The sequence below is a fragment of the Budorcas taxicolor genome, chromosome 8, assembly GCF_023091745.1.
Source record: "Budorcas taxicolor isolate Tak-1 chromosome 8, Takin1.1, whole genome shotgun sequence".
Taxonomy (NCBI): Eukaryota; Metazoa; Chordata; class Mammalia; order Artiodactyla; family Bovidae; genus Budorcas; species Budorcas taxicolor.
The window spans coordinates 105001089-105027255 of NC_068917.1; the positions used below are offsets into that span (position 1 = coordinate 105001089).

A 26167-nucleotide genomic window follows, 5' to 3' on the forward strand; every position below is an offset into this window, starting at 1 on the left:
ATGTTTTAACACTGACAGTAACTAGAACTGACAAGCCTGTAACAAGTAGTCAAATTTATGTACATAAATAAGATTCAGGAAGGTTTTTTTCTTCCCCAGAAATAGCACCACGTAAGACTGAATGCAAATTATCTAAAAGCCAAAGTTTCATTATAGTGTTGTTTTTTTAATACTGGCTCAGAGGTTAAAGCATCTGCCTGCAATGTGGGAGACCTGGGTTCGATCCCTGGGTCGGGAAGATCCCCTGGAGAAGGAAATGGCAACCCACTCCAGTATTCTTGCGTGGAGAATCCCATGGATGGAGGAGCCTGGTGGGCTACAGTCCATGGGGTCACAAAGAGTCGGACATGACTGAGTGACTTCACTTCACTTCATCATACTTAGCACTATTAGAAGAAAAATATAATCTTTTCAAACACCTGAGATTACCGTTTTTCTAAATACTAAAAAAACTTCTAAAACACTGAAAAAACAGTCATATGTCTGTGACCCTCAATAAACAAATTTCACGAGGACCACATAAAAGTCTTGGCAATATTCTGTATCTGTTCCTATAGCACAGAACATCACTAGCTTACAGGTCAATAGGTGCACTTAATACCAAAACTAGCACTTGCTCCCAATTTCTCTATGTTCATGAACGCAGGCAACATCCTAACAATACTATCAATTCCAAGAGGCCCTTACAGGTCTGTGCCTGTATACAGCAAATGCCTAGGACAGTGTGTGGAAAATAATCAGCAAATACTTATCGGAAATCAAGTATTTAATTTCTGGGAGTCAAAAGATTCCTTCTCCTTCCTCATGAATCATCATGAAACATCGATTTTCCCCTCCAAAATAACTGATTCCACTTTCATCTCGACTCTCAATGTCACCTCACCTATGATCCCTATGACCTATGACCCTTCCACTCTGCCTTCCTTTAGTGTCACTCCCTCCACTTCCACTAAGATCTAACGTTTTATCATCCTAAATGTATGTGTCATGTCATTATCCTGTTCTAAACACCCTGACAGGCTTCCAACTACCTAAAAAGATCCTTAATTTCTAGTTTTCATGCTGTTTTCATTTATACTGCCTCACTGGAGTTAACACATAAAAATACATTAAATTATATCTTATTAACTTTAACAGATGAAGAGATGAAGAGATTTAACAGATCAGAGATTAAACAATTTTTGTATACAGCTAGGAAGTGAAAAGAGCATTATTCAAACTTAAGTTTAAAGGTAATTTTTTTAATCACAAAAATCTCTAAGTGTGTTACCGTTCCTAGAAAAAAAAGTAAGCAACTTGATGATGACAATAAATTTTCAGAGTATATACAGATTTATGAGGATTATACTGTCAGTATATAGTATTATAGTGATAATATTGTCACTAAATCAAATGCTACATTATCACCTCCAGGACAAGTATGAAGTGCCTTTTTGTACCGCCCCTCTCTGTAAGCCTAGATGGCTAGGTTGTGACAAAAATACCACAACCCTGTATATTCTTGACCAGCATAAGGTGCTAAAAGACTAGAAAATCATCCTAAGGAGCAAAGGCTTTTAGAAGTTTACCCAGAATAATCCACAACAAATAAATGAACATTAAGAAGGGTATTTCTTTAACTGAGGTGTTTATAATCTCTGCAAAACCACGTGTGAAATAAAATGAATACCCATACAAGCTACTTGAACCTGAACTGCACTATCAAATAAAAACCAATCGTGACAAACTTTTTATCAAGAAGTATGCAGATACATAACCAATTCAAGTTCTCAGTTCTTCTGTGTTATAAAAGTCTCTGCTATGTTAAAAGCATGGGCTAAAAAAACAGACATCGTGTTCTGATATGACTGAGCCTCAGATTCTTTTCCTATAAAATGAGTATAACAACAGTATTTAGAAATTGTAGTATGAGTATTTGGAAAATTAAATTACATCACAGCAAGATATACAGTTTACAATCCAGCCTATGTCTAGAGATGTCAGATAAAAAGATCTCACAATATCTAATCCTAAATTAAGCAACCTTCTCATTCAAGCCACTCATCCTCATATATAACCTAAATTCAGGATTCTTTGCAATGTTAGCATATTTTCTCTGCCTTCGGTTCTCTTGTTAGAGAATCATTCTAATGAGGTAACTAGTTTTTGTTTGAGTAACATATTAACAACCAATTCCAGATCATTTGTTTTCATCTGGATGTGAGGTCTTTCTTTTATTCCTCCAATATGCAGGACACTGGTATGAAACACATGTGGGAACTTGATTTGTATTACAAAACCATCTTTAATAAGATACTGCTCATCCTTTTCTTTTGGAGAAGGAAATGGCAACCCACTCCAGTATTCTTGTCTAGAGAATCCTGTGGACAGAGGAGCCTAGGGGCTGCTGTCCACAAGGTCGCACAGAGTCGGACATGCCTAAAGCGACTTAGGCATGCATGCACTGGACAAGGAAATGGCAACCCACTCCAGTATTCTTGCCTGGAGAACCCTAGGGACAGAGAAGCCTGGTGGGCTGCCGTCTATGGGGTCGCACAGAGTTGGACACGACTGAACCGACTTACCAGCAGCAGCATTAATACTTAAATGCTAGATGTAATGCCCATTACAAAGAGATCAACAACATATGTCTTCATTTTCTTAAGAGGGCTTATTTTACCTGGAAAGTATGTTCTTTCTACTTTTTTTGGTGCTAAAATGAAGATTGTAGGCCAACAGCAGCTTTTTTCTCTTGCTGTCCTAACTTTGCAAAATTAACACATTGCTCAAAATTAATTCAAAATTTTATTAGTCTGTGAAATCTAAAAACCTAAAGAACTACTCATCTAGATGACCCAAAAAAGGTTATAATTAAAGACTTGATAAATATAACAATTTAAAAATGGAAAGGCATATAAGCATATATGGAATCATAATTTAATTAAGGAGGAAACAAGGAAATTCTATTGTACTGAATATGCAGCTTCGACGAATTATTCTCTATACAAATGATAAAAGACTTTCTGAAAACTGTATTATGAAAATAAGCATTCAAAATACTTAACCTGAATAAATCTTGTACTTTTTGATAGAAACTTCGTGAATGGCTACTGAATGGCTTCCTGAAGACTACAAAATTCTTCAAGAAAATCAGAGATACCAAGGGAACATTTCATGCAAAGATGGGCTCAATAAAGGACAGAAATGGTAGGAACCTAACAGAAGCAGAAGATATTAAGAAGAGGTGGCAAGAATACACAGAAGAACTGTACAAAAAAGATCGTCACAACCCAGACAATCACGATGGTGTGATCACTCACCTAGAGCCAGACATCCTGGAATGTGAAGTCAAGTGGGCCTTAGGAAGCATCACTACGAACAAAGCTAGTGGAGGTGATGGAATTCCAGTTGAGCTATTTCAAATCCTGAAAGACAATGCTGTGAAAGTGCAGCACTCAATATGCCAGCAAGTTTGGAAAACTCAGCAGTGGCCACAGGACTGGAAAAGTTCGGTTTTCATTCCAATCCCTAAGAAAGGCAATGCAAAAGAATGCTCAAACTACTGCACAATTGCACTCAACTCACACGTTAGTAAAGTAATGCTTACAATTCTCCAAGCCAGGCTTCAGCAATACGTGAACCATGAACTTCCAGATGTTCAAGCTGGTTTTAGAAACGGCAGAGGAACCAGAGTTCAAATTGCCAACATCCATTGGATCATCGAAAAAGCAAGAGAGTTCCAGAAAAACATCTATTTCTGCTTTACTGACTATGCCAAAGCCTTTGACTATGTGGATCACAATAAACTGTGGACAATTCTGAAAGAGATGGGCATACCAGACCACCTGACCTGCCTCTTGAGAAACCTGTATGCAGGTCAGGAAGCAACAGTTAGAACTGGACATGGAACAACAGACTGGTTCCAAATAGGTAAAGGAGTATGTCAAGGCTGTATATTGTCACCCTGCTTATTTAACTTATATGCAGAGTACATCATGAGAAACACTGGGTTGGAGGAAGCATAAGCTGGAATCAAGACTGCCAGGAGAAATATCAACAACCTCAGCTATGCAGATGACACCATCTTATGGTAGAAAGTGAAGAAGAACTAAACTAAGAGGCTAAAGGCTAAAGAGCCTCTTGATGAAAGTCAAAGAGGAGAGCAAAAAAGTTGGCTTAAAGCTCAACATTCAGAAAACTAAGATCATGGCATCTGGTCCTATCACTTCATGGGAAATAGACGGGGAAACAGTGGAAACAGTGCCTGACTTTATTTTTCTGGGCTCCAAAATCACTGCAGATGGTGACTGTAGCCATGAAAGACGCTTACTCCTTGGAAGGAAAGTTATGACCAACCTAGACAGCATATTAAAAAGCAAAGACATTACTTTCCCAACGAAGGTCCATCTAGTCAAGGCTATGGTTTTTCCAATAGTCATGTATGGATGTGAGAGTTGGATGGTGAAGAAAGCTGAGCGCCAAAGAACTGATGCTTTTGAACTGTGGTGTTGGAGAAGACTCTTCAGAGTCCCTTGGACTGCAAGGAGATCCAACCAGTCCATCCTAAAGGAGATCAGTTCTGGGTCTTCATTGGAAGGACTGATGTTGAAGCTGAAACTCCAATACTTTGGCCACCTGATGCGAAGAGCTGACTCATTAGAAAAGACCCTGATGCTGGGAAAGATTGAGGGCAGGAGGAGAAGGGGACGACAGAGGATGAGACGGTTGGATGGCATCACCGACTCAATGGACATGGGTTTGGGTGAACTCTGGGAGTTGGTGATGGAGAGGGAGGTCTGGCTTGCTGCGGTTCATGGCATTGCAGAGTTGGACATGACTGAGCGACTGAACTGAACTGAACTGAATGGCTACTATATATTAATCATGTTCCAAAGAGAACAGTGGAAGAGGTTTTTAAAAAATTCATATATTCCCATCTCAAAAGTGAAGGGATCTACCAGAAAAACTATCCTAGAAATATGGATCTTTTTTAAAATTTAACTTTATTAGGGCAGATTTTAGATATGGTAGAACCCACCCACCTTTTAAATGCAGAGTTTGACAACCTTTGACAAATGACTCATATGACCACAAAAAAGAAAATTGCACCTGAATTTTTAAATTACCAATTTGATTTTTAAAACAGGAATAGGGCTATTTGTGTGTTAGTCACTAAGTTGTGTTTGACTTTTGCAACATCATGGATGGAAGCCCGCCCATCCCTTGTCCGTGGAATTCTCCAAGGCAAGAATATTGGAATAGGTAGCCAATCCTTTCTCCAGGGGATCTTTCCAGCCCAGGGATCAAACCCAGGTCTCCAACACTGCAGGCAGATTCTTTACTGTCTGAGCTCCCAGGGAAGCTGGTTTTCTATTTTTTTGTACTTATGTTTTGCAAGCAATTTGCCCACTTCATCTAAATTTCCTGGCTTAAAACTGTTCATAATGTTCACCTGAGATCCATCTTAACCTGGGCAGGATACCATGATAAAATACGACAGGGTGATTTAAATAATCAAAATTTACTTTCTCACAGTTTTGGAGAATAGAAGTCCAAAATCAAGGGCCAGCATTGTCACTTTCTAGTGAGGACTCTTTTCCTGCCTTATAGACAGCCACCTTTTCACATGGTCCTCACATGGCAGGGTGGAGGGAAAAACCAAGCTCTCTGATATCTCTTCTTATAAAGACACTAAAACCTTTGCGAACTCCACTCCAAAGGACCCATCTCCAAAGACTCTGAGGATAAGTGCTTAAACACATTAATTTTAGGGGTATACAAACATTCATTCCATCAGTTCAGTTCAGTTGCTCAATCGTGTCTGACTCTTTTGTGACCTCATGGATTGCAGCACGCCAGGCTTCCCTGTCCATCACCAACTCCTGGAGCTTGCTAAAACTCATGTCCATTGAGTTGGTGATGCCATCCAGCCATCTCATTCTGTTGTCCCCTTCTCCTCCTGCCTTCAATCTTTCCCAGCATCAGGGTCTTTTCTAATCAGTCAGCTCTTCACATCAGGTGGCCAAAGTACTGGAGCTTCAGCTTCAGCATCAGTCCTTCCAATGAATATTCAGGACTGATTTCCTTTAGGATGGACTGGTTTGACCTCTTTTGTAGTCCAAGGGACTCTCAAGAGTCTTCTCCAACACCACAGTTCAAAAGCATCAATTCTTTGGCGCTCAGCTTTCTTCACAGTCCAACTCTCAAATCCAAACATGATGGACTTTTTCTTGGCACAGCCATGTCTCTTCTTTTTAACATGCCATCTAGGTTGGTCATAGCTTTTCTTCCAAGGAGCAAGCGTCTTTTAATTTCATGGCTACAGTCACCATCTGCAGTGATTTTGGAGCTCAAGAAAATAAAGTCAGGCACTGTTTCCACTGTTTCCCCATCTATTTCCCATGAAGTGATGGGACCAGATGCCATGATCTTAGGTTTTTGAATGAGTTTTAGGTCAGATTTTTCACTCTCCTCTTTCATTTTCATCAAGAGGCTCTTTTGTTCCTCTCTGCTTTCTGCCATAAGGATGGCGTCGTCTACCTATCTGAGGTTATCTGTAGTTATCCTAGCAATCTTGATTCCAGCTTGTGCTTCATCCAGCCTTGCATTTCACATGATGTACTCTGTATATAAGTTAAATAAACAGGGTGACAGTATACAGCCTCGATGTACTCCTTTCCCAGTTTGAAACCAGTCCATTGTTTCATGTCCAGTTCCAACTACTGCACTTGACCTGCATACAGATTTCTCAGGAGGCAGGTAAGGTGTTCTGGTATTCCCATCTTTTGAAGAATTTTCCATAGTTCGTTGTTATCCACACAGGTTTCCCTGGTGGCTCAGCTGGTAAAGAATCCACCTTCCGTGTGGGAGACCTGGTTTCAATCCCTGGGTTGGGAAGATTCCATGTAGAAGGGAAAGGCTACCCACTGCAGTATTCTGGCCTGGAGAATTCCATGGACTATATAGTCCATGGGGTCGCAGAGAGTCAGACACGACTGAGTGACTTTCACTTTCACTTCACTTTCCCTTTCTGTTAGAACCATTTGGTGATGCGGGTGGTTTCCTTGCTCTTCAAGAAACAGAGTGGGCCCTAACTTAGTCTCTTCCTATTAATGGTGAAACAGGAGGAAGAGGGGCAAGGCACAACTTTGGGGGCTTTCCTGGTGGCTCAGACATTAAAGAGCCTGCAGTGCGGGAGACCTGGGTTCGATTCCTAGGTTGGGAAGATGCCCTGGAGAAGGAAAATGGCAACCCACTCCAGTACTCTTGCCTGGAAAATTCCATGGATGGAGGTGCCTGGTAAGCCACATTCCATGGTATTGCAAAAATCAGACACAACTGGGCAACTTCATTCTTGCTTTTTTGATGATCCAGCGAATGTCGGTAATTTGATCTCTGGCTCTTCTGCCTTTCCTAAAAGCAGCTTGAACATCTGGAAGTTCACAGTTCATGTACTCTTGAAGCCTGGCTTGGAGAATTTTGGGCATAACTATGCTAGTGGGTGAGATGAGTGCAATTGTGCAGTAGTTTGAAAATTTTTTGGCATTGCCTTTCCCTGGAATTGAAATGAAAACTGACCTTTTCCAGTCCTGTGGCCACTGCTGAGTTTTCCCAATTTGCTGGCATGTTGAATGCAGCACTTTAAAAGCATTATCTTTTAGGATTTCAAATAACTTATCCAGGTCTTCCCAGGTGGCACCAGTGGTAAAGAACCCACCTGCCAATGCAGGAGACCAAAGAGACACAGGTTTAATTCCTGGGTTGGGAAGATCCCCTGGAGGAGGACATGGCAATCCACTCTAATATTCAGTCCATAAAAGTACCTCTTTAATGTCTACAGGATCCTTCTTGATATTGGTAACTTACCTTCTTTTTCTGTCTACTTAGAAGTTTATTAATTTTATTGATCTATTAGAAAGCAACTACTGCTTTCATTAATCCTCATTTTCTTCTTTCATTAACTTTCTTTTCATATTTAACATTTTCATTCCTCTGTTTACTTGGGGTTTACTTTGTCCTTCTTATGCTACACTTAGAAGCTTATTCATTTTAGACATTTTCTCCTTTTCTAATAAAACATTTAAAGATGTAAATTTTCTCCTAAGAACAGCTCTAGCCGAATCCTATGAATTTTAGTAAGCCATGTTTTCCTTTTCATCCACTTCAAAATACTTCTAATTTCCCTTGTGTTTCCTTATTTGATCCACGGATTATGTATTACTTTTTTTTTTAATTGTTTTATTTATTTTCTGCACAGGCGCATGTGATAGAAGGGACTTTTTTGTTTTTAAGATAATTCATACAACCATTGATTGATTATACAGAGCCATTTCTCAGTCCTCTTTTCTTTCTACTTAAGAAAATTAAAATATATCATGATGAAAATGATTAATTCCAAAAGAAGATTTCTGGCTTATCATTTAGGGTACAAATACACACTTCATTGCTTGACATTTTATTGAACATTAAGCAAGACTAAGCATCTCTGCCTTCACTGTGCAGAGCTGAAGCAGAAGAGCAGGGACGGGGAGACAGCACTGCTGTCTTTGGTGGGGAAGACGTAAGCCCCTGTTGTCCTGCCTTATTGGGGGAGGCTAACCCATGTTCTGCCGGTTGCCACAGCCTCTAGGATGGGTGTCCTTCCAGTCATCCCACTCGCGAGCTCTGCGGACTGCCTGCTCGTCCTCCTCTTCCTCCTCATGCTCCTGATCTTCTTGTTGCTGAGCTGCTCTTTTGAACTCTGACATTGTAGTGGCTATCCCCTGATCTGGTAATGCTCCAAATTTCCGATGCTGTTCATACCAGTCATTCACTGTCATAGATGCCAGACTTGGATAACCAGCTCCAAATACTTTGGCTTGGGCCACGTTCTGAGTGAGAACAAATGGTTTCATTGGAGGCCTGTCCTGATGAGATGACTGAGAAGTTGATGCCTCGTTTGTGGAGTCTTTTTCTCTCAAGATCTTTATCTCCTGGTCAATGCTTTCAATCTCTTCTAAGCTGATACCAATCCACCTTCGAAGGTGAAGGAGGTAATATTCACGAACATGCTCATCATCTGCTTGACCACTTTCCACAGCAGATTTCAGTGCAGACAACCTATGCTCCACCTCCTTCTTCTGCTTGTATCTCTCTTTTTTAGCCTGTCTCTGAGATGCCATAGCAATGATGCTAGGATAGGCCATGGAGGAATCAGCAGTGTTATTTTCAGCTAAGTTGGTCTTGGTTTGGGGCAGCTCAAACTTTGCCACGTGATAGTACTGGCACTGAGTTAAGTAGTTTAAAAAGTGTTCTCGAGCCCACTGCAAATGATCTAGACGCTTGCTGGGACTGACTTGTTTCATGGTGAACGCTCCCTGAAATGCTGGCACCATCAGGTACTTCAGGTCGGTGGACGCGATCTCCTCCAAATCTTCATTCTGGCTGAACAAGTTGAGCTGCGACAACATTTCAGTAGCCTTCTTCAGGAGATCCAGTCCCTTGAACACCTTATCTTGGATTATTCGGGAGCCGGTGGGTTCAGCTGCGATTTCCACTTCATCCAAAAGCTGCTTGCTGGTTTCGAACAGCTCGGGGAGCCGCGGGAGCAGTAACTCGTCTTCGGCTGCTGCCATCTTAGGGAAGGAGGAACCCCAAATTTATTTTTTAATTGAAGGATAATTGCTTTACAGAATTTTGTTGTTTTCTGTCAAACCTCAACATGAATCAGCCATAGATAGACATATATATGTATGTATACATATATACATAGGGGAGGAGAGGGTTAGATGTATGGATAGAGTAACATGGAAACCTACATTACCATATGTAAAATAGATAGCCAATGGGAATTTGCTATATTTCTCAGGAAACTCAAACAGGGGCCTTGTGTCAACATGGAGGGGTGGGATGGGGAGGGAGATGGGAGAGAGGTTCAAGAAGGAGGGGATATATGTATACCTGTATTACTTTCTTTTTCTAAGCAATTGGAGATTTCTTCTCAAATATCTGAGTATCATTTTTAAAAATTTCTAGTTCTAATACAATTCTAAGATCTAATTTTAATGCACTCATATTTAACTGAGACCTATTTAAGGACCCAGCATATAGTCTACCTTGCAGACCACTTCATGTGAACTTGAGTATGTATCCTGATAGTGCTGGGGAGACTATTCCATTATGTCAATTAGGTCAAGCTTGTTGAGAGTAATGAAAACTTCAGTATTAGAGGACCTACAGACTTCTTTTAGAGGGTCACATAAATATTTTAGACTTTGTGGGCCATACAGGCTCTGACCCAGCTATTCATCTCTGCAGTTATAAAATGAAAGCAGCCAGAGGTAATATGTAAACAAGTAGGCATGCCTGTGTTCAAATAAAACTTTATATACAGACAATGAAATTTAATTTCATGTAAGTTTCACAATCACAACAAAATATTCTTTGTGTTTTTCACCATTTAAAGTATAAAAATCAGGGACTTCCCTGGTGGTTCACTGGTTAAGATTCCATGCTTTCAAGGTAGGGGGCTCCAGGTCAATCCTTGGTTGAGGAACTAAGATCCCACATGCTATGCCATAGGGTCAAAAAATAATAATAATAAAAAAATTTTTAATGAAATAATATGAGGTATATAGTTTATTTTTTAATGTAAAAAATCAGTCTCAGTTCATGGGCAATACAAAAATGAGCAACTGGAATGGAACTGGCCAAGAGGAGAATTTGCCAACCCCTGTTCTGTATCCTTACTAATTTTTATGTACTGGGTTATCAATTACTGAGAGAGGAGTATTGAAATCTCCAGCTATAACTGTGGACTTTTCTATTTCTTTGTTTAGTTGTTAGTATTCTTTATGTATCCTGAAGCTCTATAATTAGGTGAAAAATATATATATGTATCAAGAAATATAAATAAATATATGGAATGCAAAGTAATAAATGATAAATAAAATGGAATATAAAAAATAATCTAAAGAAAGCCAGGACAGAAAGCAGAAACAGAATGAATATAAATAGAAAACAAATAGCAAGATGACAGATGTAAACCCAACCATATCAATAATTATGTGAAGTGAAAATGGCATAAAGATTCCAATTGAAAGGCAGAAGTTACGACAGTCTGGATAAAAGCAAAATTCAATTATATGGTGTGAACAAGAAACTCATTTTAAATATAAAAATCTCAGGTTAAAGCTAAAAAGACGGGTAAAGATAAGTATGTAAATACTAATCATAAGAAAGATAAAGTGGCTGTACTAATATCAAAGTAGACTTCAGGAAAAGGAATATCACCAGGGATAAAGAAAAACACTTCGTAATGATAAAGGGACCAGTTTATCAAGAAAACATAATACGTCACACATAAAACATGCACATAAATGGCAGATAACCTCTGGTTTTCAATTATGTTTACTTTTTTGGTTAGTTTTTTTTAAGTGATTGCTCTGGAGTTTAATCAACAATAAGTTTCTTTAACTTACCCCAGTCTACCTTAAAATACTATAATACGTAGGTATTATGTAAGAACTTTTCAAAGTATACATTTGTTTCTCTTATCATACATATCCTTTGTATTACTGTCATATATTGTACTTTTTGCATTTGCTACAACCCAACTATATTAATTTTATCTTGCTTTAAAGTCAATTACCTTTTTTCCTTTTTGCATCTTGTTTTAATCACTTGTATCTTATGAAGCTTTCCACAGAGAGCATTCTATGGTTTTTTTCAAAAAATTTTTTACTATGGTATAATACACATAAAATCACTATCCTTAAACACAGAATTCAGTGATGTTAAATACATTCGCAATGTGCAACTATCACAACCATTCATTTCCGTAGCACTTTTCACCTTGTGTTGATAAAACTGAAATTCTATATCCATTAAATGCAGCTCCCTAAACCCTCTACTTCCAGTCCCTAGCAACCACCATTCTACTCTCTCGCTCTAAGATTCTGTCTACTCTAAGTATTCTTTCTCATTTCTTTTTGAGCATATTAGATAGCTGTTTTCTTTATGGTTACCATGGGGATTACTTTTAACATCCTAAAGTTATAACACTCTAATTTGAATTTAGTCTGGCTTAACTTCAATAACATACAAAAACTCTGCTCCTTTATAGATCTGTCCCCACCCCTTCCCACTATTATCACAAAAAGTAGATCTTTAAACAATGTGTGCCCAGAAAAACAAACTAATAATCTATTTAAATGTTATCAGTCTCCTAAATTATGTAGAAAACAAAATGTGGAGTTACAAACCAAGTCACTTGAGAGCTTTTAGATTAATAATTTTTTTTAAAAAGTGTATTAGGCCCTTAAATCTGCAGAAAAGAAAAAGTGGATTACAAACCACTGTTTGAATGATATAGGCTTTTACAGTGGCACTCACTGAGATCTTTATTTCCTCAAACGGCTTTGAGCTACTGTCTAGTGTCTTTTCACTTCACCCCAAGGAACTCCTTTGACTATTTCTTGCAGGGCAGATCTAGTTAAGTAATAAACTTCTTCAGTTTTTACTCATCTGGGAATGCCTTAATTTCTCTCTCACTTTTGAAGGACAAATTTACCAAACATAGGATACCTGGTTAACAGTTACATTCTTTTAGAACTTTGAATATATTGGCCCACTGCCTTGTTCAAGTTCCTGAAGAGAAATATGCTCATATTCTTATTAAGGATCCCTTGCATGTGATGAGTCAATTCTCTCTTAATGCTTTTCGGATTCTCTCTTTATCTGACTTCCAAAAGATTGTTTTCAAATGTGTCTCAGTGTGGGTCTCATCGAATTCAGGAGTTCATAAAGGTTCTTAGATGTTTATATTCATATTTTTCATCAAATTTGGTATTGTGGTAATGCTGGAAATCAGATTCTTCCCTTTTCTCAGGGTTTTCTTGTCTGTGTTGTTTTTCTGATTCTTTTGGACTGTCTCTATGCCAAAGGACTAAATTTAAGTCCTTCTCAAGTGTCTTCTGAGTCTTTTCCTGGGCATGCACTATTACTTTCTAATTTTCTCTGTAGATGCAGTTGTTTTTTTTAATGTCCTAGTCTTTAATATTTGCTTCCCAAAAGGGGGCAGAGGAAGGAAAATGAAGGGGAGGAAGTTGTGGAAAACACCAGCCCTTTATATCCTCTGAAAGTCACATGTACTGGGGGTGAGAGGTGCTGACAAAAGGGAGAGAGGCAAGAAGAATGGCTGCCTGCCTCTTTGCATCTATGTGATCAGATGGAGCAATCAGAGCACAGATCCTTGAAGCTGACGGACAAGATCCTTTTTGCCCACCCTGGGTCCTATTTGTAAGCTGCTCTGGAACTCACACAGCTGCTTACCATATGACTGAGGGTGAGGGATGGTAGCTGCTACTGTGCTGAGAGCTAAAATCGACCATAATTAACCACAATTTACCTTCGAAGTCTTCCCCTGGAACTCGCAGGCCTTCAAAAGACTTCAGAGTTCCAAATTAGTTACAGGCAGATTCTGCCAGCCCAATTGTCGTTTAGGTAGAAAGACTGCTGGTGCTTCTTACTCTACCACCTCCCCAGAATCCCTCAATTATCTTTGAACTTAACCAAAAACATAAGGAAGAAAAGTCACATATCCACATATTTACCACTTTGTGTAGACCCAAATTTCCACCTGGTATCATTTTCCTCAAGTCTGAGGAAATTCCTTTTCCATTTCATAAAATTTAAGTCTGTTACTAACAAATGTTCTCAGCTTTTGTGTGCCTCAAAAAAGCTTTAACTTTTATTTTTGAACAATATTTTAACTGGACATAGAATTTCGGTCCGATTGTTATTTATCTTCAGTACTTTGAAGATGTTTCTCCATTGTCTTCTGATTTGCACCATTTGGGGGCAAGAACTCTCCTTACTCGTATCTTTGTTTCTCTGAAAAATGTGACTTGTTTTTTTTTCCTCTGGCTACTTTTAAGATTTGTTCTGCATTCCTGGTTTTCAGCAATTTGATTATGATGAGCCTTGGTGTGGTTTCCACTGTGTTTATCCTGCCTGTGGTTCATTGAACTTCTTGGATATGTGGGTTTACGGTTTCCACCAAATTTGGAATATATTCAGTCATTATTTCTTTAGACATATTTGTTTCCCAACCCCCATCTTTTTTGCTGGGACTTCAAATATACACATGTTTAGAACCACTTTACTTTGTTCTACAGGTTACTAAGGCTCTGATTTTTTTTTTTTTTTCCAGTTTTTTGTTTTTGGTCTGTGTTTAGTTTCTACTGTTGACTTTAAATTCGCTGATTATTTCTTTTACAGAATATTAGCGCTGTTGGAGCCATGCCTGTTTCTTTTTAGATGCTATATTTTTATCTCTAGAAGTTACATTTGATTTTTATTTTCTCTTTGTTGATATTTTCCTTTAAATCCTTTCACATACTTTAATAACTGTTCCAAAGTCCATATCTGCTAATTTCATCATCTGTCATTTTTTAAACCTGTTTCTGTTGACTGATTTTTCTTCTAGCTATGGGTCACAATTTTGTGGTTCATTCCATGTCTGGCAATTTTTGGTTGAATGCTCAACATTGTGAGCACCAGCATTTGTTTCATTCCTTTAAAGTGCCAGACTCCTTCCTGAAAAAAAGTTACTTTCAGATCAGGTATTTGTTTTATAGCTTGTTTTTAAGTCTTTTTAGGGTGGGTTTAGAATAGTCTTTACTGTAGAGCTGAAATACCACCCCTACTGGTCAGGCATGTGTGGCTTAATATTCAGCAATAAATTCAAAGGCAGATTTCTGGAGCGTTTTTCTCACAGATGGAAGCTAATACTCCTATAGGCAGAAAGATAATAGAGGAAAACCCATGTAGAAATGTAACACTTCCACTTATATCTTGTTAGACAGCACTCAATCACATGAACACACCTAGCTATAAGGAAGACTAGAAAAGCAGTCATTTAATCTGGGTGACAACATGCCCTGTTAAAAATGAGCGCTCTGTTGCTTAAGAAAATAGAAAAGTATTGAGGCACACAATAAATAATCTCTGCCATCATTCCTAAGATTACATTTAGAAGGCAAAGCATATGATTTATGTAGACAGGTGTAAAACATTTGTCTACAGAGCCAAACATCCTGGAATATGAAGTCAAGTGGGCCTTAGGAAGCATCACTATGAACAAAGCTAGTGGAGGAGATGGAATTCCAGTTGAGCTATTTCAAATCCTAAAAGATGATGCTGTGAAAGTGCTGCATTCGATACACCAGCAAATTTGGAAAACTCAGCAGTGGCCACAGGACTGGAAAAAGTCAGTTTTCATTTCAATCCCAAAGAAAGGCAATGCCAAAGAATGCTCAAACTACTGCACAATTGCACTCATCTCACACGCTAGCAAAGTAATGCTCAAAATTCTTCAAGCCAGGCTTCAAGAGTACATGAACCGTGAACTTCCAGATGTTCAAGCTGGATTTACAAAAGGCAGAGGAACCAGAGATCAAATTGCCAACATCCGTTGGATCATCAAGAAAGCAAGAGCGTTCCAAGAAAAACATATACTTCTGCTTTATTGACTATCCCAAAGTCTTTCACTGATAGGATCACAACAAACTGTGTTTCCTAAAGAGATAGGAATACCAGACCACCTGACCTGCCTCTTGAGAAATCTGTATGCAGGTCAGGAAGGAACAGTTAGACATGGAATGGAACAGACTGGTTCCTAATTGGAAAAGTAGTACATCAAGGCTGTATATTGTCACCCTGCTTATTTAACTTATATGCGGAGTACATCATGAGAAATGCTGGGCTGCTGGGAGAAAATATCAATAACCTCAGATGTGCAGATGACACCACCCTTATGGCAGAAAGCCAAGAGGAACTAAAGAGCCTCTTGATGAAAGTGAAAGAGGAGAGTAAAAAAGTTGGTTTCAAACTCAACATTCAGAAAACTAAGATCAAGGCATCTGGTTTCATCACTTCATGGCAAGTAGATGGGGAAACAGCAGAAACCATGACAGACTTTATTTTCTTGGGCTCCAAAATCACTGCAGATGGTGATTGTAGCCATGAAATTAAAAGACGCTTGCTCCTTGGAAGAAAAGCTATGACCAACCTAGATAGCATATTAAAAAGCAGAGACATTACTTTGCCAACAAGGTCCGTCTAGTCAAGGCTATGGTATTTCCAGTGGTCATGTATGGATGTGAGAGTCGGACTATAATGAAAGCTGAGTGCCAAAGAATTGATGCTTCTGAACTGTGGTGTTGGAGAAGACTCTTGAAAGTCCCTTGGACAGCAAGGAGATCCAATCAGTCCATCCTAAAGGAAATCAGTCCTGAATATTCATTGGAAGGACTGATGCTGAAGCTGGAACTCCAATATTTTGGCCACCTGATGCAAAGAACTGACTCATTTGAAAAGACCCTGATGCTGGGAAAGACTGAAAAAGATCAAAGGTGGGAGGAGAATGGGATGACAGAGGATGAGATGGCTGGATGGCATCACCGACTTGATGGACATGAGTTTGAATATATTCTGGGAGTTAGCGATGGACAGGGAGGCCTGGCGTGCTGCAGTCCACAGGGTCGCAAAAAGTTGTACACAACTGAGTGACTTAATTAAATTGAAACTACAACAATTTTGTGCTGAAGACTGTACTGAAAACAAAAAGATCTTTCAACACAGTACTACACATGGCTTTCTTTTAGCAACCCATTATTAATGTGATTTTTAAAATTATTTGTGTCTTTGAAGAACTACTTAAGTATCTTAAAATGGGATTAAACTCTTTAAATGAGCCCTAGAAACTTTCCAATAAAATTTGTTCAAAATCAATCAGAAACATTTATTCAAAGTCAAGAACTAAGAGTAACATAATCTTTAGTTTTTGAAGTTTTTAGAGAATTGCAAATATTGAATGAAGTATTACAAAAGTATTTTTAATGTATAGGTGACCTAAAAAATAGAAGTAAAATTTCTAGGTACCAATAGGCCGGCCCCTTAGGAGGACCCCTTTCAGTAAAAGGCAAACTAAGATTAGAAATTTTCCATCTACCACAGGTATTGAACAAGGAAGTATATGTCTGTTCAGAGATCTGAATGGAGAAATGTAAATATCCAGATTTTTATTTTCTCTTTTCTTCTGATATGAATCCCCAAAGCAATATATTAACATATACATTAGGATATCTTAGCAGAACTATACTATGTGTGCAAACTCAGTTGTGTCTGACTCTGTACGATTCCATGTAGTATAACCCGCCAGGCTCCTCTGTCCATGGAATTTTCCAGGCAAGAATACTGGAGTGAGTTGCCATTTCCACCCTAGCAAATCTAGCAGAGCAAACACAAAAGATTCTCAAAAATAATTTAGTTGAAGTTTATCTCATAACCAAAAATTATGAATCAAGTAAAAATAATATACCATAAGCAAACATTAGCTGATACAAAACCCAGGAATATTAGCATCCCTTAAGAACTCCGTAATTGTAAAATCTGAGACTATAAAAATTGCTTTAAATAATTAAAAAATTAGGGGAAAAAACAATAGAAACCATAAGAAAAGAACATGATATTAAAAAAAAACAACTAGGTGGTCTTTAAAAAACGGGTCAAATAGACACTGAAAAATATATATATATGCCTTGAAATCAAATACTCAACAGAAGGATTAAACAGCATATTAGACAAAGCTGAAAAAGCTGAAAAAGGGGTGAATCAGAAAACCATTTCAAGGAAATTATCCAAAATACAGGACTTTAAGGAGAAAGAGGTGACAATGAATGCAAGACGTTAAACAAATGCAGGACTAAATGAGGTGGCCCAAAACGTGTCTAACTGGAGTTCCAGAAGGAGGCAATTCTGTGGAAAGTTGGGGTCACTACTAAGCAGGATAAATCAAAGTAAGTCTGCAGCAATGGTCTTCAACCCTGGTTGTACCTTACATGTATCAGCTAAGAAGCTTTAAAAACAGTACCTAGGCCTCTCTTTCCCCAACCAGCAATTTCAGAATTGGTGTGGAGTAGGTCAAGGTATCTGTATTTTCCTCAAAGCTTCCCAAGCTATTTTAGTGAACCCTCAGAGAACCAGCGATCCACACCCAGACATAGCTAGAGACACAGAACAAAATTAAAGAGAAAAATGTTAAAACAACTACAGAGAATTAATTCTGTCTACACAATAACAGGCTGACAAAAGGCTTCTCAATAACAGAGGCTAAAAGAATAATAAAACAGTACCTGCAAAGTACTAAGAGAAAATAACTGTCAACCTAAAAACACTGAACCTAGAATGAAATGGGATACAAGAAGAAATTCAAAACATAAGACAAAACAGAGCGGACTACTGCTGCCAGATAAACTCACAGCTCATACATCTTTCTTTTCCTAAGTAACCAATCAATCAATCAAGATGTCAGTCTTTCTGGTCATCTGTTCCAGTAGTTTATAAATATGATCAAACAAACTGACCTCAGTTTTAAAGTTAAAAGCAAACACATGGCCCACCCCCTCCCAGATGTACCATAGCTCTAGGAGTAAGAGCCAAATTTTCCTTAAAAGTCTAACACATCAACAGGATAATCAGAATTCAGAACTTCAAATTCTAGTTATTTCCTTCATTCAGTAATTCTCTTTAAGTGTGGCTCCTCAAACGTCAGCATCATCATTCCTGGGAACTTGTAGAAATGCAAAATTATCAGGACCATCCTGGATCTACTGGCCTAGCAACTCTGAGGATGAACTCTGCAACTGTGCTTTAACACTCGGATGACTCTGAAGCCAAGTCAAGTCTGAGAGAGCTTTCAGTCCTCTGCTCCTATTATCTACAGTTCACACTTCCACAAGAACAAACCCCCTAGTGCTGCCCCACCAATGAATCTTCTAGAGTAATGTTCCATGGCTGACCAATTCTCATACACTTTGAATCTCTTCACTGAATTTTCTTTTCATCTTTTGTCTTAACTGTCACTTCTCTTATAGGGGTCCTCACATAAAGGTTGTTCACTCTTCCAAACATCAGCGTCTAGAAGGTGAGGTCCACTCATTGTCTAACTTCCTATAACTCCAAAAACATTTGGATAAAAAAAAAAAAATCTCACCTTTTCTGAGACTCTCTACTCTCATGGCTTCCATTGTTAAGTGACTGTGATACCAATTTCCAAATTTCTCTTATGATGCTGAAACCAGAAGAACCCACTACCTACCTGACACTTCCATCTGGATGTTCCCAGAGGAACCTCAAATCATTGTATGAAATGTGAACACGCTATGTTGTCTAACCCTATTTTTTTCTGTATTTTCTAAAATAAACGAAGGCACTACAGTTCAGCTACACAATTATCCAAATCTAAAATCTGAAAAGCATCAGTGGAATTCCTTATTCACACATTCAACTAATCACCAATTACCATCAATTTCACCTCTAAGTTCTCTAATTCTCTCCATCACAACTGCTACTGCTACAGTACAAATTTTCCTCCCTTACCAGGATCTCCTATACAGCAATAGCCTCCTCACCCCCTCGCGATCTCTTCAGTACTTCACTCCTCCAATGCATTTTACAGTCCTCAAATTTCAAGAACATTTAGTTTTAAAATCATGTGAGCTTATAAATTTTTAACTTAGTTTTAATACTTCTAAAGCCATCATCATTCAGTGCAACCTTTTAAATCTAGCTCTTTTACTCAACAGTTCTAGATCACCAACTTATTGATAATTTATCACAATTATGTAACAAAGAATGTCAGTCAAAAATTAGATCCAAATTAATCCTTTAAATTTAAGGGTGCTGTAACTAGGAACTTCATCTATATGAACTTCACTGCCACAAATTTTAGCTTTTGTTATAAATAGTGGCACTTGATGTTATAAGATGAGCAAAATAAGAACACTGTGGAAAAAATGTTTGAAATCCAGGGAAGAAAATTCTCAAATTTCAAAAAAAAAAGAAAACTCACCGTATACACCTGCAGAAGGAGTGGAATTGTTCATGGTAAAAGGTCCGTTAATGATGCCAGAAGAAAGAAGCTCATCAGACCCCCGCTGAAAAGCAAGAGCAATATTCTGTTAATAAAAATGAGTCTCTGATAATGATCCATAAATTTACTACCAAAAATTTTAAAAGCTAGTACTAGTACTTAAATCTGATATCATGGCATTTAAGGAGAACACCTCAAGAATCATATCTAAAGGTTGGAAGAGAACAGTAAAGGAAAATTATGGCACATCAACATGGTTGTTAACAATAAAAAACAGAACTGCCATCACATAATTGGGAGCCTAATCCCATAACCTTTTTTAAGCATTTGCATGTGAATAATTTGTGCAGCACTCCAACTTTTTCATACATATATATATAAATATATACATACTTTTTCATGATATATATATTATATACATATATTCTTAAAAGTTGAACAAAAAGATGTAATTTATTTCTATATTGGCCAAATCCTTTAAATAAGTGATTTTTCATCCATTATTCCTTAAATGGTCTTTACTGTGTATTATTTCTTAAATAACTACTCTTTTAAGTAATTTAAGACTTTTTTTCAGGTAAGAGCTTGACCAATTTCAAAGCTGAATTATCAAAGCTAAAAGGTGAGTGAGTGGGACTAGCCTTTTCATTGTAACCATGAGGTCTATTACCAAGATTAAAACATTTATATATAGGAATGACAATAAGCAACATGTATAAATTTAAAACCAACCTATTTCAAATGGTCATTTGTTCAGCTCTCGGTCAATGTTTTTGGTCACACGTCACCACTTGCGAGATCTTAGTTCTCTGACCAGAGATCGAAACCTGGCCCCCAACAGCAGAAGAGAATTTCCTGATCCTCCCGACCCAGGAATGGAACCCATGTCTCCTGCTTGGCAGGTGGATTCTTTACCGCTGAGCCATGGGGGAGATCTAGTTATACATACACAATGTAATTAGTAGTGAATAGCAATCCCTTAAAGGTAAAAATATTCTTTCAATAAAGGAAACTTTCTAAAGTTTTAAAAAGAAATCCAAATTTTTGATACCAACAAAAAGCAAATTCCCTCTGTCAGATAAATTGATAAAAGACTGGATTTTGACAAATTCAAAATGGAAAGGACTGCAAAAGAGATTTAATAAAGTTCCATTTGTAATTAACCTTTGAGAATAAGAGGGGCTTCCCTGGTAGCTCAGTTGGTAAAGAACCTGCCTGAAGTGCAGGAGACCCGGGTTCAATCCCTGGGTCAGGAAGATTCCCTGGAAAAAGAAATGGCCAACCACTCCAGTAATCTTGCCTGGAAAATCCCATGGACAGAGGAGCCTGGCGGGCTACAGTCCATGGGATGGCAAGAGTAGGACATAAGAAGAATAAACAATGTGGCATTAGAACTTTCCTTCAGCACATTGATGATATCTGTTTAGGAAGAAAACAGGAGGTCAAATTTTTCACTATAACCATCTTCATTTAAACATTTTTGCATACTTATCCAATTATATCAGGAAAATATATAGATGTTAATTAGCTAGATAATTTTCATAGTTGTGTTATCCTAATACACACTGTACAAAGTTATAATATGAATCTATGTTCCTCTGTAAAATTTTTAACTGATAAGCTTTTGTCACTTTGTTAGTCTCCATCATAATTATTTAATGAATTCTTAAATTCTATAATTGCCTACTATTTCCCTACTACTCAATATTAGCATCACATGTAACTTATTGATCCCCAAAATTATGCTGCATTTAGAATACAGTTATTTTCTATATTTTATATTCTATCCATAGAATAAATATTCAGAAGTAAAAGAGACAATCTTTTCTTTTTGAGTGAAGGTAAAACTGCAAGAAACCTCAAGCTTCTATTTAACAATATATAGTAACTTCAAGTTACTAATACACTACAAGTGACTACTAAGATGCATTTTTGCTTCTACAGTAAAAGTGAAAGTCGGTCAGTTGTGTCTGAATCTTTGCAACCCCATGGACTATACAGTCCATGGAATTCTCCAGGCCAGAATACTGGAATGGGTAGCCATTCCCTTCTCCAGAGGATCTTCCCAACCCAGGGATCGAACCCAGGTCTCCTGCACTGCAGGCGGATTCTTTACCAGCTGAGCCACAAGGGAAGTCCAAGAATACTGCTGTGTGTAGCCTATCCCCTCTCCAGCGGATTTTCCCAATCCAGGAGTCAAACCAGCCTCCTGCATTGCAGGTGGATTCTTTACCAGCTGAGCTACTTCTAACGGGTTCTTCAAATATTGCTGGAATTGGCACATGACCACCACAATTTTAATATTACTCAGTTTGGCTCACAGTCTGTGTAGTAAAGAATCTAACCTTGTTCAAAGAGAGGTCTGGTTTTTGCCCTCTCCTTCTAGGAGGTAATCTCTAAACCCCTGGTAAAGTTATGCCTGAGAAAGTGTCTTTTTTTTTTTTTTTAAACCTGAGGGGCTTTGAGCCACCAGACAGTGTTAGAGGGATGGCTGGAGAATAAATTTTAAGATTAGCCTCCAGAGCAAACAAGTATGCTTAACACAGAGTTGTTGTTTGCGCTATACAGAATTGCTGTTTTGTAGTTTAGTCGCTAAATCATGTCTGACTCATGTCTGTGACCCCATGGACTGCAGTGCACCAGGCTCCTCTGTCTATGTCCAGGCAAGAACACTGGAGTGGGTTGCCATTTCCTTCTCCAGGGGATCTTCCCGACCCAGAAATCAAACCTGGGTCTCCCGCATTGCAGGCAGATTCTATACCATTTGAGCCACCAGGGAAGCCTGTTCTCTAACTTGACTGTTGGCCTAATTCCTCTCATGGATAAATGATGAATCAATAGGGCAAATATAACTATTCATTTAAAGGATTTTTTAAAACTTTATTCTTCACCTCTAAATCACCATTCAGATTTGTAACTGTAAAAGAAAAATTTAGTCCAAAATTGTGATCTACTAATCAAATATTTTAAAAAAGATAAATTTATATGGCATATTAAGTAATGCAACATTAACTGTTATATCTCATGTTTCTACACGAAATATAAACTATAACAAGGAAATGGTGAACATTACAGAGTCTTCAAAATAAAAGCACTTAAGTTTGATAATTCTACTAGATCTTCCAATAGTAACAAGAACAATTTTTTAAGAGAGTAGCCTAAAATAATGCATAAGTAAAGCAAACCCTATAGGATCCAGTGAAATGCTGGAATGCCTGTTTTTATGTCTTATTATACAATAAGAAAAATTAAAATACTTGATCCTAAAGTTTTATACTTGGAAATAGCAGGGATGGGGTTATCATTCATTTTACAGAATAAACAATGCATATCTCAAATAATTTTGACACTTTAAAAAACTGATAACTTTTGACCCTAATAATTTCAGGATGTGATAAAAGACAAAGATAGCAAAAAGAGCTTACATTTGAAAATGCAGTCATAAAAAATATTCTGATAATCAAAATTTACTAGCTAAGCTTTTTTGCTCCCAAATATTCATTTTCAAATCATAGAAAATAAAGGTTTTAAAACATTATAAAGCTCAAATCCCGAGTCATATTACTTTGTAACCTTGTAAACAGTGACAAAAACACAATCAGTTCACTAAACAACTATTCTTTCCTTGACATCAATTCTTTCTCCTGGGGTGGGGGTTGGGGGGCGGGAATCACTGCCTGTAATTAACAGACTACTTCACAAAAAACAAAAAGTATTTATGAAAATCATGCTTAATATTTATATCCTAAGTGTCTGAAAACTAATTTTCCATTATAGTCAAGGAAGAGCATTGCAGACCTAGGTAAAACTGAGTGTCTTGTAAGGGAGGAAAACGTTTGCCTTCTCTTCTAGGTTCTTTGACTGGTCTAAAAATTAAACTGACACGAGACATATTAACAGGAGAAAAACAAAATTTAATTTCATACATACAGGAAATCATGAAGATATGAGATTTCAAGAAGTGACCAAAGCATGCAGTTTTTATGCCTTTTAGACAAAGAAAACAATTATTTGTGGAGATCTGACAAAACAAATGGCCTGGGGCTTAATCAGCCTTCTCTGCCTTGAATTTCCTATCTCTGGTGAAAAAGATGACTTCTACCCTCCTTGTCCTAATGTGAGGAGGATACTTTCACTTGGAAGATTTATTTCCTGCTTTCAGGGAGACAAAGCAGGGTCAGTGTGCTTGCATCATCTGTTTCTTAAGTAACTTTAATTCAAAATAATCAACACACCAAAGTGGCCTATTTTAGGGTGGCATATTTTGCTCCACCTGACTCTCTGCTGGAGCTTCTCTGGTGGCTCAGACAGTAAAGAATCTGCCCTGCAATGTGGGAGACCTGGGTTTGATCCCTGGGTTGGGAAGTTGCCTCTGGAGGAGGGCATGGCAATCTATTCCAGTCTTCTTGCCTGGAGAATCCCCACGGTCAGAGGAGCCTGGTGGGCTACAGTCTATGGAGCCGCAAAGAGTCGGAAACAACTGAGCGACTAAGCACAGCACTCTGTGCCAGCTATGGTAAGAAATTATAGTTTACAAGATGAATGGAAGATAAGCAGAATGAAGACTCTAAATAAATGATGGAAAGCTTATTTGGATGAGTGACTGTAGATGATCAACAGAAGAAAACTGTTAAAAAAAAGTTAAAAAGTGAAAGAAAAGACTGTACCACAGGTAAATTATCATTAAACAAAAAGGCTTTAACAAATCAAATAATGAAGACATCATGGGGTGGGGGTGGAGCAGAAACAATATTTGCTCAACAGTCTCCTTAGAAACACACAGTAAATTTATAAAAGTGCAACAGCCGTTCTGTGGACTTGTTAGCTTTCTGGTTAAGTCAACACACCAATTAGCTTCACTGCCTCAAGTATCAATTATTGAAGCTCTCTCCTGCTGAAGAATAATTAAATACACAGGGCCAACAAAGCAAAGGAATACTGCAATTAAGGACCACAAATAAAGTGTTTTATTATCAATTTGACGGGAAGTGGTTCTGTTTAGCATTAAAGTGAGATTATTAATATGACAAAAGGCAATCCACACAACTGCGAATCAGCTAATAAAATAACAGGTAAGGAAGATTCTGAAAATAAACCATTAATTAGCTCATGGTTAAATTTCAGATCATACTTAAATGCATGTGAAATTCAAGAATAAGATATTTATTTTAGTCTATCAAGGTACTATGATCATAAAGAAGCTATCAAAAAAACTCATTATTTTCCATGATACTAGAACTACCTTTTTTAATTAGGTATTAGGTTTGCTCTAAGGTATTAGCTTATAGTTAACACCACCGGTTTTTCCTTCTGTATAATTAGATTAAAACTACAATAGATAAGCAAAGTTTAGGAAAGAAAGAAAAATAATGAAATAAAGTGTGTCACTGTTTCCATTGTTTCCCCAGCTATTTGCCATCAAGTGATGTGACTGAATGCCATGATCTTAGTTTTTTTGAATGTTTTTTGAATGTCTTAGTTTTTTTGAAGTTTTAAGCCACCTTTTTCACTCTCCCCTTTCACCTTCATCAAGAGGCTCTTCAGTTCCTCTCCACTTTCCTCTTCACCTTCTGCCATAAGAGTGGTGTCATCTGCATATCTGAGATTACTGATATTGATAATGTATTAGAAGAGGAAGAAAAAATATGGATAGCTGTCTCTGGTACAGTGCTGGTTGCTCAGCCATGTCCGACTCTTTGCGACCCCATGGACTGTGGCCCACCAGGCTCCTCTGTCCATGGGATTCTCCAGGCAAGAATACTGGAAGGGTAGCCATTCCTTTCTCCAGGGGATCTTCCCGACCCAGGGATGGAACCCAGGTCTCCTGCGTTGCAGGCAGATTCTTTACTGTCTGAGCCACCAGGGAAGCCCTATATAGGCATTAGAAAGGTACTGGAAGGGTAAAGAAAAAACTAATAAAATTGTTGTCTTTATGGAAAAGACAAGAAGAGGGGCAACACTGTGAATAAGAGTTCTCCACAAGTACACAGTTGAATCTGTTGAAATACTTCTGTTCTTTTATTTATGAATTTAATTTTTACTTTTATCAAATACGTGTACTAGAACAAATATTACAAAAGAGTTTATAGGATAAAAGCAGATCTCAGCACCCAAACCCAGTCTTTAAACAGTTCTTATTCTAATGGTTGCCACCACAACACTGGACAGCATGTTTATCTTAGTACTTACAAGCTATCAACTTGAAAAATCAACTGACTGACCTCCAATATGAAACCTTAAGAATTTATCTCTAAAATTCCTCCCTTTTCTGTT

General features: G+C 37.8%; 1 protein-coding gene across 2 annotated transcripts in view; it reads right to left on the reverse strand.

The window, feature by feature from the left end:
* The window catches only part of PTBP3 (polypyrimidine tract binding protein 3), an 86262-nt gene that overhangs the window by 44608 nt on the left and 15487 nt on the right, over window positions 1-26167 (reverse strand). For both annotated transcript variants that reach the window (XM_052644482.1, XM_052644481.1), the window contains one exon: window positions 19874-19958. In XM_052644482.1, coding sequence (XP_052500442.1) covers window positions 19874-19907 — 34 coding nt within the window. In that variant the 5' untranslated portion in view covers window positions 19908-19958. The remainder of the gene's footprint in view (window positions 1-19873; window positions 19959-26167) is intronic.